Source organism: Mesoplodon densirostris, chromosome 14 (genome assembly GCF_025265405.1).
Source record: "Mesoplodon densirostris isolate mMesDen1 chromosome 14, mMesDen1 primary haplotype, whole genome shotgun sequence".
In the NCBI taxonomy this organism is placed as follows: Eukaryota; Metazoa; Chordata; class Mammalia; order Artiodactyla; family Ziphiidae; genus Mesoplodon; species Mesoplodon densirostris.
This window is the reverse complement of record NC_082674.1, coordinates 20,399,049-20,415,545: the sequence shown is the minus strand read 5'-3', so window position 1 is coordinate 20,415,545 and position 16,497 is coordinate 20,399,049. Positions and strand designations below refer to the sequence as shown.

General features: G+C 40.2%; 1 protein-coding gene across 2 annotated transcripts in view; it reads left to right on the top strand.

The window, feature by feature from the left end:
* Window positions 1-13,987, top strand: part of ASXL2 (ASXL transcriptional regulator 2) — a 128,595-nt gene extending 114,608 nt beyond the window's left edge. For both annotated transcript variants that reach the window (XM_060117216.1, XM_060117217.1), the window contains 3 exons: window positions 420-525; window positions 2,893-3,610; window positions 7,132-13,987. In XM_060117216.1, coding sequence (XP_059973199.1) covers window positions 420-525; window positions 2,893-3,610; window positions 7,132-9,615 — 3,308 coding nt within the window. In that variant the 3' untranslated portion in view covers window positions 9,616-13,987. The remainder of the gene's footprint in view (window positions 1-419; window positions 526-2,892; window positions 3,611-7,131) is intronic.
* Window positions 13,988-16,497: the final 2,510 nt, after the last annotated feature.

The following is a 16,497-nucleotide window of genomic DNA, read 5'->3' as shown; positions in this document are numbered from 1 at the left end:
TTGGAGAAACAGACTTTTTAATAATAAAGTGTCCAGTGGCATTATTTACTGAAAGCCTATGACCAGATGACTATTTTTCCAGTGGAAAAGAAATGACAGACTCAAGGTTTGTAAGAAATCTAGAGGGACTATGATATTTGAAGCAGAGGTGAGGGTTGCTACAAGGAAGGCCCAGAGATGTGGCCAGTTAACTTCAGCTGCGCACTGGCAACTCCATGGAGTGGCGTGCAAGGGTTTTTATTTCAACTGACGGCTCCTAGGTAGTTCCCCTTACAGTGGGGAATTTTGGGGAATTTTTGTTACTTTCATGTGATAGTATTCTGACTCCTGCATGAGTCTGTCATGATTTACAAATAGTTGAAAGTAGCAAATAGCATATTTCTATTGAATATCTTTTTCTTCCCCCTTGATACATACAGGTGAGTTTACACCTGAGATGCAGGTGAGAATTCGACAAGAGATTGAGAAGGAGAAAAAAGTAGAGCCTTGGAAAGAACAATTCTTTGAAAGCTACTATGGTCAGAGGTAAATATCAAGACAAGTTCTGTAAACCAGTGTTAATTCCTATACATACGTCATGTGGTGCTTCATCTTATTACCTTTCCAGAAAATCTAGTCTGCAGTTTCCTTCATTTTTTTTCACTAGTTCTTTTTTACCAAGAAAAATATTTTTTTCTTACGAAACTTAGGTACACAGAGTTGGATTACTCATAATCCTTGACTCTTTCTCTTTTTTTTAATATTTATTTATTTATTTGGCCGTGTCGGGTCTTAGTTGTGGTGCGTGGGTTCTTCGTTGTGGTGTGCAGGCTCTTCCTTGTGGCATGCAGGCTCTTCCTTGTGGCGTGCAGGCTTCTCCCTAGTTGTGGCGTGCGGGTTTTTCTCTCTCTAGTTGTGGAGCACGGGCTTGAGGGCGCATGGGCTCCAGAGCATGCGGGCTCTCTCGTTGAGACACTCAAGCTCATTAGTTTCAGTGCACGGGCTTAGTTGCCCTGCAGCATGTGGAATCTTAGTTCCCTAACCAGGGATCAAACCTGTGTCCCCTCCATTGTAAGGCACATTCTTTACCACTGGACCGCCAGGGAAGTCCCAGTCCTTGACTCTTAATTAACACATTACCATTGTATATGGTGTGGTTTCTTTTTTTTTTATTTAAAAAAAAAATTTTATTATCTTTAATTAGAGTCCTTACTTTGAATAGATTGGTTTTTCTTCCAGTAACTTTATAGTATATAAGAATGCTGAAGTTCTATACATTTTTTATTGTAGTCAGTTATCCCACAATAGGATAACTTATCCAGAATCACTAAGGAATCCTGTAATATGGACCATTGTATTCAACGTGTAATTAAACAGCCTTTCTTCTGTAGAAGGCACTGGGAGATATTCATAGCTGAATCAAGGTACAGACCCTTTTCTCAAGGGGCTATATAGTCTGAGTCAGTTTTTTTCCTAACAAAAAAAATGTTAACATCTTAATGGGGAGATTTCCCCTGTGTTCTAGTGGTTAGGACTCGGTGCTTTCACTGCTGTGGCCCAGGTTCAATCCCTGGTCAGGGAGCTAAGGTCCCACAAGCCATGCGGTGCAGCCAAAAAAAAAAAAAATCTTAATGGGGACATTTAAATAGATGACAGTGGAGCTGTATTGTTTGAAATAGAATTGAACACCTGGAGTTTTAATTGTCTTATTAGCCTCCCTTCCTACCTAATGGCAGCCTTTAAGGATGCTCCATAACCATAGCTTGAGAACGAATGGCTCTTTTCCTTATCTCTGTGTAGTGTTCGTTGATCCCCTTCATGGTCATTTCAGAAGTGATTCTTAATGAGATGAAGAGCGCCGTACACCAATTTTTCTACCTTCTTGGTATGAGCTTTGAGCTTTTCTACAGAAACGAGGGTGAATACATTTAGACCATCATTATAGGTAGCAGTTATTCCATAAATATTGTTCATTCCCTCCTTATGAGATGGAGCATTACAGCCATTCTTGGGTCTTTCTGTTTTTAGCTATTACTTTTTGCCAGCTTTTTGGAAGGACTATATTTGATTACTGTCCAGATTTGTCCTTAGCCATTCCATCTCAGGGGTGCAGTACTGATTATTGAAGTCACCAAAGAGGGCTGTCTTGTTTTTGCTTGTTGTAGGAGGAGTCTTTAGTGACCCCTACAGGGTAGCCTAGCTCTTAGCCAGGCCACACTGTGGAAGTCTCACTTGGTCTTCACTCCAGGATAGCTCAGAGGCACTTGATCTCAGAATTTGAGAGCTATACCAAGTGAAATTTAAACAGGCTTTCCAAAAACTCCGAGTTCTCGTTTTCAACCTCTAGCGAATATTGACAGCCAGCTCTCCTACTGTCTCCTCTGGGTCCCTTAGATTTCTTGGGCCAGCCTTTCTACAGGTACTGCAGAGTAGAGCTGATCACAGTCCAAACCCACAATCCCAGGGTACATGGGTCTTTGTCTTCTTTAACTTCTCTGTGGGTAGTCTGTGATCCATGCCTCTAGGCAATGTAGCCCCTTTGTAAGCAGAAGTAATAATAATAATTAACGTTATATTGAGCTTTTATTAGGTGCTAGGTGCTATTCTAAGTACTTTACATGCATTAATTTAGTTACTCATAATAGCAACACAATGTACAATTAAAGAAACTGAGATACAGAAGGCTAGTCACTTACTTATTACATGGATAGTAGGTATCAGAGCTAGGATTTGAATCCAGGCACTCTGGCTCCAGACCCTTCACTAATATTAATAATAGTGAAGATGATATATGAAAATTACCTACTAAGTGTCACAGGTTCTTCTACGCATTGCCATACACCATTATCTCATAATATATTCAATAACATAGGCCATTTCTCAACTACAGTATTTCTTTCTTCCACCTTTTAGTTCTGGCCTGAGCCTTGAAGATTCAAAGAAATTGACAGCTTCACCCAACGATCCCAAAGTAAAGAAAACCCCAGCTGAGCAACCAAAATCCATGCTTCCTTCAGAGGCCTCTCCCGTCAGTATAGTCTCAGTAATTCCCCAGTTAGTGTCTAAAGAAGAAGTACTGCAACTGCCATCACCAGTCAGAAAAGAAGAGCATGAAAGCCAAGATAAGATGCAGCCAAACTCCAAATCCCCAGAGCCCCTACTTTCCTCAGCTACCAATGCAAATGAGCTTAGCAGTGTTCCTCCCATCAAGTGCCCAAAGGATGAGGCTCTCTTGGAGCAAAAGCCAGTTGCCTCTGCTGAACAGGAGTCTGAGAAAGAGAATCATCTCACTACAACTTCAAATTATAACAAAAATGAAAGCCAAGAAGCTTTAGTTACATCCCTGAGCAAACCCAAGAGCCCTGGGGTAGAAACAATAGTAGTGAAGCCCATAGGAGAAGCAGGTCTACAGGAGACCACTATGAAAGAGCCTCCATCAACTCTGGCTGATCACAGCCCAGAAAGCCTCAAGAGGAAATCTTCTGTCACCCAAGAAGAGGCCCCTACAAGCTGGGAGAAAAGACCACGTGTCACTGAGAATCGCCAGCACCAGCAGCCATTTCAAGTCTCCCCACAGCCCTTTCTCAGTAGAGGGGACAGGTTCCAGGTGCGGAAAGTACCACCTCTCAAGGTAAGAGAGCGGGAAGAATTGAAAAAGAAAGATGGTCTGAACACAAAGTTTTTGGTTGTACCTACTAAGTTTCAAATATTTGTGGTATTTCTTAATGCAGAAGCAGTTGTATATATTTGATATGCATGTAACTGTGGTCATACATGAGTAAAATTATTAAGAAACAGGCATTTAGAACTGCATCCTTATATGTATACATATAGCTGATTCACTTTGTTCTACAGCAGAAACTAAGACAACATTGTAAAGCAATAATATTCCAATAAAAAAAAATCATAAAAGAACTGCGTCCTCACAGATCTTTTTTGAGGTTTGAATACTTACTCAGATATCTGAATATCTAATGCATTCCACCTCCACCCACACCCCTGCTGGCTACTCTTGTATTTTAAGACAGTTATGGAAAGTATTTTGTCTCATGTGACAAAATAATAAGTATAATAATAAATAGGAGGAGGTCATTGATGTGATTAAGAGATCACACCTTTGTACCGAGCCATGATATTTGACACTTTATTGACTGGAGACGTATTATGGCCACAGGCATTAGTTTCTACAAAAATCCCCAGTCAGTAATGTGTTAATTATTGTTGCCGTAACTGATTTGATGTTCTGAGAGCCTGGAACTACCTTTTAGTTCCAACCTTTTAAAGGAAATGTGTGTGGCTGCCATGAGTCACCACTGGTCACTTGAGGGACCTTAGTAAGATGGAATAGCCTTGCTAAGCTCTGCTGCTTAGGATATGTGATTAACTTGTGTTTTAGCCCTATGTTGCTGCATACCAGATCTTTTAAATTGCTATAGCAGTGTCACTACCTTAGTATGTACTTGGGCTTGTGCCTAATATCAGTTTGCAGTTCATTCTTCATTTTATTAATAGTACTTATTAACACTGTTGTGTCTACTATGAACCCAGGCACTGGGTAGCATTCATTCACATTAGAATATAAGTAAAAAAAAAAAAAAATAAGCCAAATAGAAATACTTTTTTCCCTTTTTTATTCAACTTAGACTAACCAAAGTCCTACCTGGAAATATCCCTTGGAAACACTCAGTTACTAGTACTTGACCTGTTTCATGCACTGTGAGATTTGTCTCTCTCATTTTGCATCATAATAGTATGATGTTCTTCATCACTTTTTAATTTTAAGATTTCAGCAATTTCTCCTTTTTTCTTTTTTTTTTTGATATTTTTCTACCATTAGCATACACTGTCGTGCTTTGCTAGAGATTCTGAGTTTTATGATAATCACTTGTATTCTTCTTATAAAAATATGAGAAACCTTTCTTTAATGCATGTCAATTAGAACTTATCTCTAAACCTGAGAGCTGAGTTATAGTCTAGGTTTTACTTTATATAAATGACACTGGGTAAGAACCATCATTTCTATTTCCTCATCTTTCTGCTAATCCAAAGAGACTCTACACTGAAAACTTAAAGCCATTGTGACCAAGCTAATGTTATTTAACTTCTTTCCTTTCTTTTACTTCTTCCTCATTTCCCCAAAAACTTTCCACCAGAAGTTGCTTTAGTAACTCTCTTACCTTAGACCCTATCTCAAATCCCATTTTCTTAGACAAAGCTTAATGTAATTTATAACAGAACAAAATCTTTTAAACAAAACTTAAATAGAAAAACAAAATTTGAATTTTATTACAAATGTTATATATGTATATGTGTATAAAATTATATATGCACATATATCTATTTTATATATGTATATCTACAATATAAAATCTGTACATATATGTATATAGAGAGATGGGCAACTCATACAGACATTATGTATTTTCCATTCAGTATACAATTATAACAGAAAGAATCTAATTCCTTTGCTCTACCAGGGTAGGGCTTCTCAATAAGTTAAATTGTTGAATTGTTATCAGTGCCTAGAAAGCTTGTGTGGTTTTTGTACTTAAAAAAAACTATAACATCTCATTTATTCTACATAAACGGGTAATAGGACTAGTTACATAAATAACTGAAAATTCTCATTTTTAAGCATTAAAACTTTTTATTTTAACCACTCTTAAGGATTGTCCTTATTTAATCAACATGTTATTAATGATATTCAGTCATTATGATAGGTATCCTTTATTGTGCTGGATATGTTGTTATTCTCAAGATTATTCTAATGTAAGGTTGCTTGTTCCCTATATATGATTCCCCTGCACAACTGTGCTTTTTACTTTCTTGTTTTAAATTTTCTAGTTTTATCTGTTTTCCCCCTATTAGTTGTCTCTTCTAGATGGTATTACCAAGGGGCAACAGTTGCTTCTTTCTTACTCTGGGCAGCTTCTAAAATACTGTTTGCAGTTGGATGTAAAGTAGATTTCAGCTTTAAGAGAGAGATTGAGTGTATCTCATGGTGAGAAATATGTGGGCTTTGTGACAGGTGTTACAGAATCCTAGAGGTCTAACTTCTGAATGACAGAGAATTCTTCAGGACTACTGACCTTTTTAGAAATGGGTATTGCAGATAATGAAAAATCTTCAGTGACTTTATTAGTCTCAATTTAAGGAGTTCCAGAAAGATGACATGCATTTTCTTAGAGCTCAGCGGCTTAATATGTTTTTAATTACATGTCCTAGGACATCTGTAACAGTTATTTGCTCTTTTAAATTCTGCCAGCTATTAGAAAGGCCCAGATACTGGTTCATTCTACTTAATTCCAGTAGCTTTCAAAGTATTGTTTTGAACAGGAGTCAGATTCCTTTCAGGTATAATATTTTATGATATGAAAATCAGTGGTTTCAAACCTAATGATGCATCAGAATCTCGTAAGAAGCTTTTTAGAAATGCATTTTTTCTCTAGGAGTTCTAATTTGTAATTTTAGGGACAGGACTGAGAGGATGTATATTTTTGAAAAGCTCCACAAATAAGTATAATGCCAGCAGGGGGTGAGAATGACTTTGGTTAACATTACAGACATTATATACATACCCCGTCATGTGGGTGGGCAGAGTGGATCACACACTGTCTTCCTTCCGGTGCAGTTGAGAAGCCTCTGTAATCTGAGATAATTCAGCCTATATGCCTAGCTGTGCAAGTGTGCGTGTGTAAAAGAGAAGAGAACAAGAATTTTCCTCTGGACCTCGGTAGTAAAGCCAAGAAGCAAAAGGCAGTAGTGGTGTGCTACTGCTTTATTTCTTCTGTTTCTGTCTTCTCGCTTTTACACACATTTTAAAATGTAGATACCATAGAAAGGTCTCTATCTTAAATGATCAGCTGTTATGAGTAGTTGTGACATTAAGAGAGAGCTGTGTTGTAAGAAGAGGTTTGAGGCTTTGGGGTGGGAGCGGATGTCGAGGGAGGGGAGTACTTGGCACCAGTAGAGGAGGTGAAAGGATCTTGGAGACAAACCTGTGTGGCTGTCCCCGTGGTTTGGTCTCTTAGTCACAGACTTCCCGTCCTTGTCGTAGGGTTCACCCTACTCAGAATTTGTTTTAATGAAGTTTGATTGCTCTTATAAATGAAAACTAAGCTCTGTTGTTTTTTTCCCCCCTAATTCTTTCAGATCCCGGTCTCCAGAATCTCCCCCATGCCGTTTCCTACATCGCAGGTCTCTCCCAGGGCTCGTTTTCCAATCTCCATCACTAGTCCTAACAGAACAGGAGCCAGAACTCTCGCAGACATCAAAGCAAAAGCCCAGCTGGTCAAAGCACAGAGGGCAGCAGCTGCTGCTGCAGCCGCCGCTGCTGCAGCCGCCTCAGTTGGAGGGACCATTCCAGGACCTGGCCCAGGGGGCGGACAGGGTCCAGGAGAGGGGGCTGAAAGGAGAACTGCTAGAGGAGGGAGTCCAGACTCAAACAGAGTCAGTGAAACTGGAAAGGGCCCCACACTGGAACTGGCAGGAACTGGAAGCAGGGGAGGTACGAGAGAGCTTTTACCCTGTGGTCCAGAGACTCAGCCCCAATCTGAGACCAAGACCCCAGGCCAGGCACAGTCTCACAGTCTCTCTGGAGCACAACTACAGCAAACCTCCTCAGTGCCTCCACCGTCTGCCATCAGTGGAGCGTGCTCAAGTGTCCCGTCACCAGCCCACGCTAACACACCCCCACCAGCTTTAGGGAAAGTAAGCAATGAAAAACTGAATCCCACCAGGGCGGCAGCCACAGTGGCCTCTCTTAGCCACCCACAAGGGCCCAGTAATGGTAGGCAGGAGAAGGCACCTCCTACTCCAGCAGATCCTGCTCTAATCGCAGGTGCCTCACCTGTTCATTTTGCAGTCGATGGCACAGTTGAGCCCAAAGCAGGTTCTAGTAAGAATACACCAAACCCTCCAGCCTCCGCAGAGATAAGTGCTAGTGCTTCAGTGGAGATGGCTCCCTCCCCTTTAACATCTTTATTAACAACAGCCTCCTTAGAGAAGCTTCCTGTACCCCAGGTCGTTGTAACCATAGCACCTACTGGATCAGCTCCATCCTCGAGCACTTTGCCAGCAGCTTCTAGCCTTAAGACCCCAGGAGCTTCTTCAAATATGAATGGACCCATTTCAAGGCCAAGCTCTAATATCCCTGCTAATAATCCTTTGGTAACTCAGCTGCTGCAAGGCAAAGATGTTCCCCTGGAGCAAATTCTGCCTAAACCTCTCACCAAAGTTGAAATGAAAACTGTTCCACTAACTACAAAAGAGGAAAAGGGGATGATGATAGGAGCACTCGCAGGTACCAGCGTAACAGAAAATAGCACCAGAGAGGAAGTTAATGAGAGACAGTCCCATCCAGCTACACAGCAACTGGGTAAAAGTTCGCAAAGTAAGCAGCTCCCCCAGGTTCCAAGACCCCTTCAGCTCTTTTCAGGTAAGGATCTAAGGGACGCTGGCATTGACACACACCAATACCAAGAAGGACTAAGTAAAGCAACCCAAGATCAGATCCTTCAGACACTCATCCAGAGGGTTCGGAGGCAGAATGTTCTCTCGTTTGTGCAGGCCTCCCAGTTCAACTTCGCTCACTCAGGTTTCCAGTTAGAGGACATCTCCACAAGCCAGAGGTTTATGCTGGGTTTTGCTGGCAGAAGGACATCCAAGCCTGCAATGGCAGGTCACTACTTACTTAACATTTCCACCTATGGCCGGGGTTCAGAGAGCCTTAGGAGGACCCATTCTGTAAACCCCGAAGACCGATTTTGTCTAAGCAGCCCCACTGAGGCCTTGAAGATGGGATATACAGATTGTAAAAATGCAGCAGGAGATAGTAGCAGTGGTAAAGAAGATGATACTGATGAGGAAAGTTCTGGTGATGAGCAAGAATCTGTCGTGGTGAAGGAGGAGCCGCAGGCTTCCCAGAGTTCTGGCAAGTGTGAAGCAAGTTCAGGACCCCACGGTAGAGAAACCCTGTCCACCAGTGATTGTTCAGCTAAGAAGAATGTGAAGGCAGAGATGCCAGTGCCTGAGCAGACCACTTTAAGCAAGGAAAATTACCTGTTCACTAGAGGCCAAACATTTGATGAGAAGACCCTAGCCAGAGATTTTATTCAGGCAGCACAGAAGCAGATGGCTCACGCAGTGAGAGGTAAGACCGTGCGGAGCAGCCCTGAGCTTTTCAATTCTACTGCTCTTCCTCTACCTGCAGACAGTCCTACCCATCAGTCTCTACTCCTTCCACCACTGCAAACCCCAAAGCTGTATGGAAGCCCCACACAGATTGGGCCAAGCTACAGAGGCATGATCAACGTCTCCACCTCATCGGACATGGACCATAACTCTGCTGTACCGGGGATGCCTGACTGTAGCCAGGTATCTAGCAATGTCGGTGATGTCATGTCCTTTTCAGTGACTGTCACAACCATCCCTGCTAGCCAAGCTATGAATCCCAGCAACCACGGCCAGACCATTCCTGTTCAGGCCTTTCCTGAAGAGAACAGCATAGAGGACACACCTTCGAAATGTTACTGCCGATTGAAAGCCATGATCATGTGCAAGGGGTGTGGAGCCTTCTGCCACGATGATTGCATTGGCCCCTCCAAACTGTGTGTCTCCTGCCTTGTCGTTCGGTAATGAGACTAGAAGGAGAACACGCTGTAAAGAAGGCAGGAAGGGGGAAGGGTTGACAGGTGTGGCTTTTGTGTTCTTTTGGAATCAGAAATAAACTAGGTTTCAGTTGTCTTAAGAGACAAGTGTTACTTAATCAGGAATACAGAGTACAGATCTTACATTTTAGAGGAAAAGCACCTTGTATAGTAAGCCCAAGTCAAGCAAGACTTTGTGAATTTGTGACAAGTTTGCACTTACAAAATCATGTAAATATGTCACATCTTGTTTTAACATTTTTCCAGGTGTTTAGGTAATGTATTACTTTGACTTCAGATTGATGTTCCACTTCATGTGACTTTTGACAAGTTTAATGCCGTGCATGGTGAAAGGAAGCGATTTTCCTTCCGCCCTTTCTTAAGAGGCTAGGGAAAGAAAGGAGTGAGGGAATGGTCTGAAGAAGTGACCGCTCATGTTGATTGTGTCTTGACTGTCTGACTGCAGGCTTTACATAGGTTACTCAGCCTTCGCAGGATTTGGATTCAGGGTTTACTCAGTCCCTTTACCTTAGATGGAACCTTCTCAAGTTCAAATTTTTGATAAGGTATTCATTTCACAGGCAGTACTTCAGACTCTGAAAATTCTGACTTGGTTCTTGGCTTCCATAAACCAGTACTATTGCCAGGCACTCTGCTTGCAGTTTGTGGATCCCTGGTGTTCCCTAATCCCACTCCCTCCATGAAAAGTTTGCCTCGCTGGGCCCCTTGGGTTATCATCACCTGTGCAGGGCAGTAATTCCAGCAATAATCTCCGAGGATTTAGTCATTTGTGGGAGCTTACAAACAAGTTTGAAATACTAGTATAAAATTAACAGAAAAGTGTTAGTGATAGGGCGATTTGAACTATGTGTTTTGTTGGGTAAGCAGAGTAAAGGTGCAGAAACTGTTGAACTGAACATAAAGAACTTTGGAAAACAATTTTAACACTAGAAACAAAGTAGCCCCTCTCATCCTCTTCTCTCCCAACCTGTTACCTAATGTTCTACAGTCAGCTGTTGCTACAGGTAGAAAAACTCATTAATACCACATTTGCCCATTCTGTTAAACCTGTTTTGACCTCCCAGGCATCTGAGGAATATGGGAGTAATCTTATATATTACTCTGAACATACACGTGTGCATGCGCACACACACACCATAAAAGTCAGACACTTTTCCTGTTTTAGAAAACATGTCCCCTCCCTTGGACTACTGCTCTCTACGCACTAGAAATTTCTAATGTAAAGGGGCTTTAGTGAATGACTTAGGGAACATCTAGAAAGGAAAAGAAATCAGCTGCAAATTTTTATTGTTTGTTTTTGTTTATTCTTTTTCGTTTCCTTTTTGTTGAATCCTGTCTCTAGTGACTAAAGAATTTTTGAGTACATACATTTAGGTCATGGTTAAAGAACATTAAAATAAATCTACAATTTACCAGAATTCGGTATTAAAAAGTTGGGGATTGTCAATGTGCATCATTTGCATATTGATTTCAAATCTCCTAATTTCATGTATGTAAAGGACATATATTAGTGCAACCTAGTGCAGTCATAGTTGTACTTAATATTCAGGATGTGATATATACAAAATGCAGAACAGTTTTTTGTTTTTGTTTTTGCGGTACGCGGGCCTCTCACTGTTGTGGCCTCTCCCGTCGCAGAGCGCAGGCTCCGGACGCGCAGGCTCAGCGGCCGTGGCTCACGGGCCCAGCCGCTCCATGGCATGTGGGATCTTCCTGGACCGGGGCACGAACCCGTGTCCCCTGCATCGGCAGGCGGACTCTCAACCACTGTGCCACCAGGGAAGCCCCCTGCAGAACAGTTTAAACTCGTTAACCAAGTCACATTCCAGATTAGGGGCAAGTAGGCAGTAGTAATCTTAGCTTTGCACCCATTCTGCTACCCACCCCTCCCTACCTCACATCCTGCATTATACATACACTCTTTTAATACTTTCAAACCCCATAAGAAACTATTCTATTTTTTTGTTTGTTTGAGTTTTTTGTGGCCCAAAGCAAATATAGGATTAATATCTGTGTTCTAGTTTCAACCAAGATAATTTGATGTCCTTCTAACTTCCCTTTTTCTTCCAGCACACACATAGCTAAGAGGTAAGAAATCTGTAAGGATCCAGGGATAAGGAGCAAGTTCTCCAACCAATAACCAGTAGGAGTCAGAAACCATGGTTCTGTTCCCAAACTTTCAGTGCCCTGGGTAATCCCAGGGGGTGTTAAAAAGACCTATTGCTAGTTAAAACTCTCCATTCCCAGCTTCCCCACTCCCCACTTGAGTGGCAGGACTGAGGGGTGGTCTGCCTGCCGGAAGTGGTTGACTGTTTCAGAACCGACCCCACGGTGAGCACAAGTAACCAGTTTGGATTTTCAAAATGATTTTTCTTCTTCACACCTTTCCTATCATAGAAAGTCTCTCCTCCATGGTTCTCTTAATCTGAGGATGGACAGACTAACCAGGAAAGGAGGAAAGGCATCAGGGATTTTCAAGTCCATTTAGAGAGCAAACCATATCGTGCCTATTCATCTTGACCCAGGCTCTTGCAGATAGGTCCTAAGCATTACTATTCACCAGATTCTCTTTACAAATAATACCCAGCTAATAAAATATTCACTAAATCGTCAACTAGGTACACTGCCTCACTCTTGACTAAATGAGAGAATAGTTAGATTCTCTTAGATTGGTAGAAAATTGAATGCAATCTATTTATCAGTTGGTTTCAGAACGGTTTCACATAGAAGGTCATTCATCTTGTGCTGACTGAGCTGAGAAGAAAAAAGAAAAATTACAATCTGGCCCTTTTGAAAATGAAGCAGTAGGAACAAGAAAACCTTTAAGTTATTAGAATATGGTATTCCAGTACCTTTAAAGCAGTTTTTATCTTAGGTTTTCAGTTACTTTAACTTTCAATTCAGTCTGAAATGTTTCTAATAAGTGCTAAGCTTATTTTTATGGTATTAAGTTGCACTATTTCCAGTGACTAGTCAGGCATTATGCCTGATGCTTATGCCTCCAGGGTATGCTTCTCAAGCCTTCAGATAACCTTCCACTTCAGGTCACCTTGGGGAGGTGGCATTAACAATATATCATCTCAGTCTTACTTGGGAATGTTCTAAGTTGTCTAGTAGAGAAGACTCCCTAAATTTTAAAGAATTTTTATTAAAATTCTCCATCCTATTAAACAGAAAATAAAGCCAAATAACCTGGAGTTGTTTGCCCTACGTAACCCCTGTGTTGAAGATACTGAAGCTGTCTGTGGTACCCCATGTAACATCTTTAAGAATAAGGTCTGGCAGTTGGGAAATTTTTCTTGGGGCAGGGGAAGCATACTTATATGGGCTGGGAAAGCACACAGTGTAGATATTTTAGGAGTTATCACAGATTTAAATAAATAGCCAAAGGAGGACGTCATTGCCTTCCAGGTGAAGGCATAAATTCGTACATTAATAATTGGACCGTTTACCATCCTAATTGCTCTTATTGCCTTTCTTCACCTAAGAGTCCATAAAGAACTCTTGGGTGAAATTATTCGTTATAATGAGGGGGTCTTCTCTGGTCATTACATCACTGTTTGTTTCTAGAGCTCATTGTCCGTAAGCAGTACCAGGGTGGTTTTCTCTGTGACCTACAGATTTCACAGCGAGGAGAGAAAAGTCTCCCTTTTGCATTACAACAATGTGCTAAGTAACAAAACTTGGCCAAGGGTAGTTTGCAGCTCAATTTATAGAATAGTCCAAAGAGACTCCGAGGAACATGATGATAGGCAGGGATCTTTCCTACCGTGTTTCAATACCTACATAACCTATTGAAAGAGAACAATAGGTAAAACAGTTCCTAAAGTTGGAAGTAAGACCTTCATAGATTCTTGGTTACTTATTTTTTTTAATGCTTTACATTTGATACAACTATTAAAGATCAATTTTAAAAAATAGCTTTCCAGTAATATATTTTAAGTAATATATATTTTAATATCTATGTAAAAAGTGACAGTGGGAGACTTTGAATTTCTCATAGAAGGTATGTTTAATGTAGGGCCTCACTGTTAAGGCACAAATTATTTCAAAGGAAGTTACTCTAAAGACACTCAGATTATTTCCAAAAAAATGCAATAAGGGGAAGAGTTTTGGAGTTTATTTTTTATTTTAAAAGAAAATTGACTTATTTACCACAAGCTATTTTTTTTTCCTTCTGGCTAAAAGGTTTGTACAGACTGGTTTGGTAAATGCTAAACTTTTGTGTCTTTTGCCTTTTTAAAGGAATTGTTAACATTGGAATTGAGGGTATGTACAGAGAAGTTGGTGTCAACACCATTTAAAAAGTCATATTTTTTCACAAATATAGAAAAATCATTTTACATAAGAATTTTAAGTATTTGCAATAAATATATGTATATAGATTGTATGTATTCATATATTCTTATTTTTCATTTTATTATTAAGTAAAAGATAATTAAAGTGGAAATAAAAACCTTGGAGTTTTCGGTGCATCTTGAGGTCTGACATACATGTGAAAGTGGTGTGGGTAAGGGCCCTCAGTTGTTGCCTTATACTACTATTGGAAGATTACCAACAGATTGCATAGAAGATAGTAAAATGAGGAATTTGGTGATAAATCAGGGTAGCGTATTTCTTTCAAAACTCTAGTAAAAATATTAAATTCTCCTAATATGTCTGTCTCTGTGCTTTCACCCTTGAACTGTTCTCTCTCCTAACCACCTAATGTTACTGGGAAAGTAAACACAAAACAAAACACAGTGCATTGTTTTTTAATGTGCCCATTGTTTGCTTCTAAGACAAAGAATGGCTAGAAAATATCTCGGGGTGGGGGGGGGGGCGCGGGAATAGGTTTTCCTTTCTCCACAGTGGTTAATAATTCATTAGCAAACATTCACTTCCACCACCTTCCAGGCCGTAGGGTTTATGTGAAGAAATAATATCGTGAAGATAATAGAAAACTTTTTTTCTGTTTCCCTTCTTTGAGAAGTGAGTTTTGTAGCCAGTTTTCTGTCCTTCCCAATTGATCTGGAGATAGAAGGGCTAAGAGAACTTGAATGTTGATCTCCCTAATGTTAGGAAGGGTGTTTATGGAAATGAGGACTGAGCCAAGCGTTAGGAGAGGTTAACCATACCTAGAGATGATCGAGTCCTGCTGTCCACGAGAAGTCATTTTGTGATTGTAAATATTTCGTTTTAGGATATGATTGAGGAAGCAAAAGGATACCTAGATTGTCTTTGGGAATAAAGGCGTATAGCCCGTTGTTTAAAAGTGAATAATATATAGCTTTATTGGTGACCGGAAAGGAAATAAGGTCAGAGTTTGAAGAATATCTTAATGATCCATGAAACACTTTTAATTGTAGTTCACTAGTTCTCCCCATAATTGCTCAGTTGTGGTTATTTTAACTGATAAAAACAGCAGTTTTTGGAAATTAGGATACTTAAGAATGCTTCCCGCTCCCCCGCCCCCCATAAGGCCACGCTCTGTGGCATGCAGGATCTTAGTTCCCCATCCAGGAATAGAACCCGTGCCCCCTGCATTGGGAGCACAGAGTCCTAACCACTGCACCACCAGGGAAGTCCCAAGAATGTTGTTTAAAAGACGGCCTTATTATTTTTCAAAAATCGAAAATTCAAACATAGGGCTGCCCAAAGACATTGAAAATAGTTTAGATGTCTAAGAGAACAGCACTAAATCTTTGCTGAAAATACACTATTTCTAAAGGAAAAATTTTAAGTCTCAGGGAACATCTGCATCCTCGTAATTCCCATATATGGTAGATACGAATGAAGGTGAAATATTTAAATGTGTGTGAACCAGTTCATGATGACTGTTTACAAAGACCACCCCCCCCCCAATTTCTAATATGTACTTACTGTTATTTATTCCTACCTCATAGGAAGTAAAATTCATATTCAGGTAATGACATAGGACCCTAAGGTATAGGTGGACTGCAGTTAAAGGAGAAAGAGCAGTACATCACGACACAGCTTCAACTTGGATCCCCAGCTTTCCTTTATTTACATCACAGAGTCTTAGAAACCTGTGTTCATTGCTTTTAACACTAGTTGACCAAGAGTGGTCTTCACAAATCAAATTTCGCATGTTTCTAGTTCTTGTACATAAATCATGTTATTCACTAATTCAAATACCTTTTGAACATCTGCGTGCTAAGCGCTGTGCTAAGGTTCTTGTTAAACAAAGGTAAAGAAAAGCAGTCATGTAAGTTGTAAAAGTTCTTCCTAAAAGTAGTAACCATACAGCACATGTCTAGTTCACAGCTCAAGGAGTGATATATGCTACGTTATTTCCCAAGACGTGTTGGAAGTTTAAGAGTAAATGAACTATGAAATAGAAGCATTTGAGGCACTTGGCAAAAACATGAAGAAAGAAAAGAAAGGCATTGCCCCTACATGAAATTACAGTGTGGAATTGAGGAGCCAGGTTGATAAAATTTACCTTTTTTTGACAACTGTCACTGGAAGATCTAGAGATTAATCAGAATTTCAAGGAATCTTTTGGTAATACCTAAATTGAGAAAATCAGGCCGAAAACAATACCTTTCAAAATGAATACTGTTCAGTATGTCAGTAAAGATGCTTCCTCTTATGTTCAATTAACCCTTTCAAATAACAATTTGGTAAATAATGCAGCTTTCCTGTCAAACCCAAAATAAGCTAAAGGGAATTAAAAAAACATAACCTTGATTTTCATCTTATAGACTGGTGAGAAGGAAGTGTATTCATTTAAAATTGTTAGAGATATTTCATCCCCTTTTCCCCTCCATAATGGATAAAATTACTGTTCTTTTTATTCTAATATTGTAGAATTGACTTTTTTTTTTTTTCCTTTCTACTTCTAAGT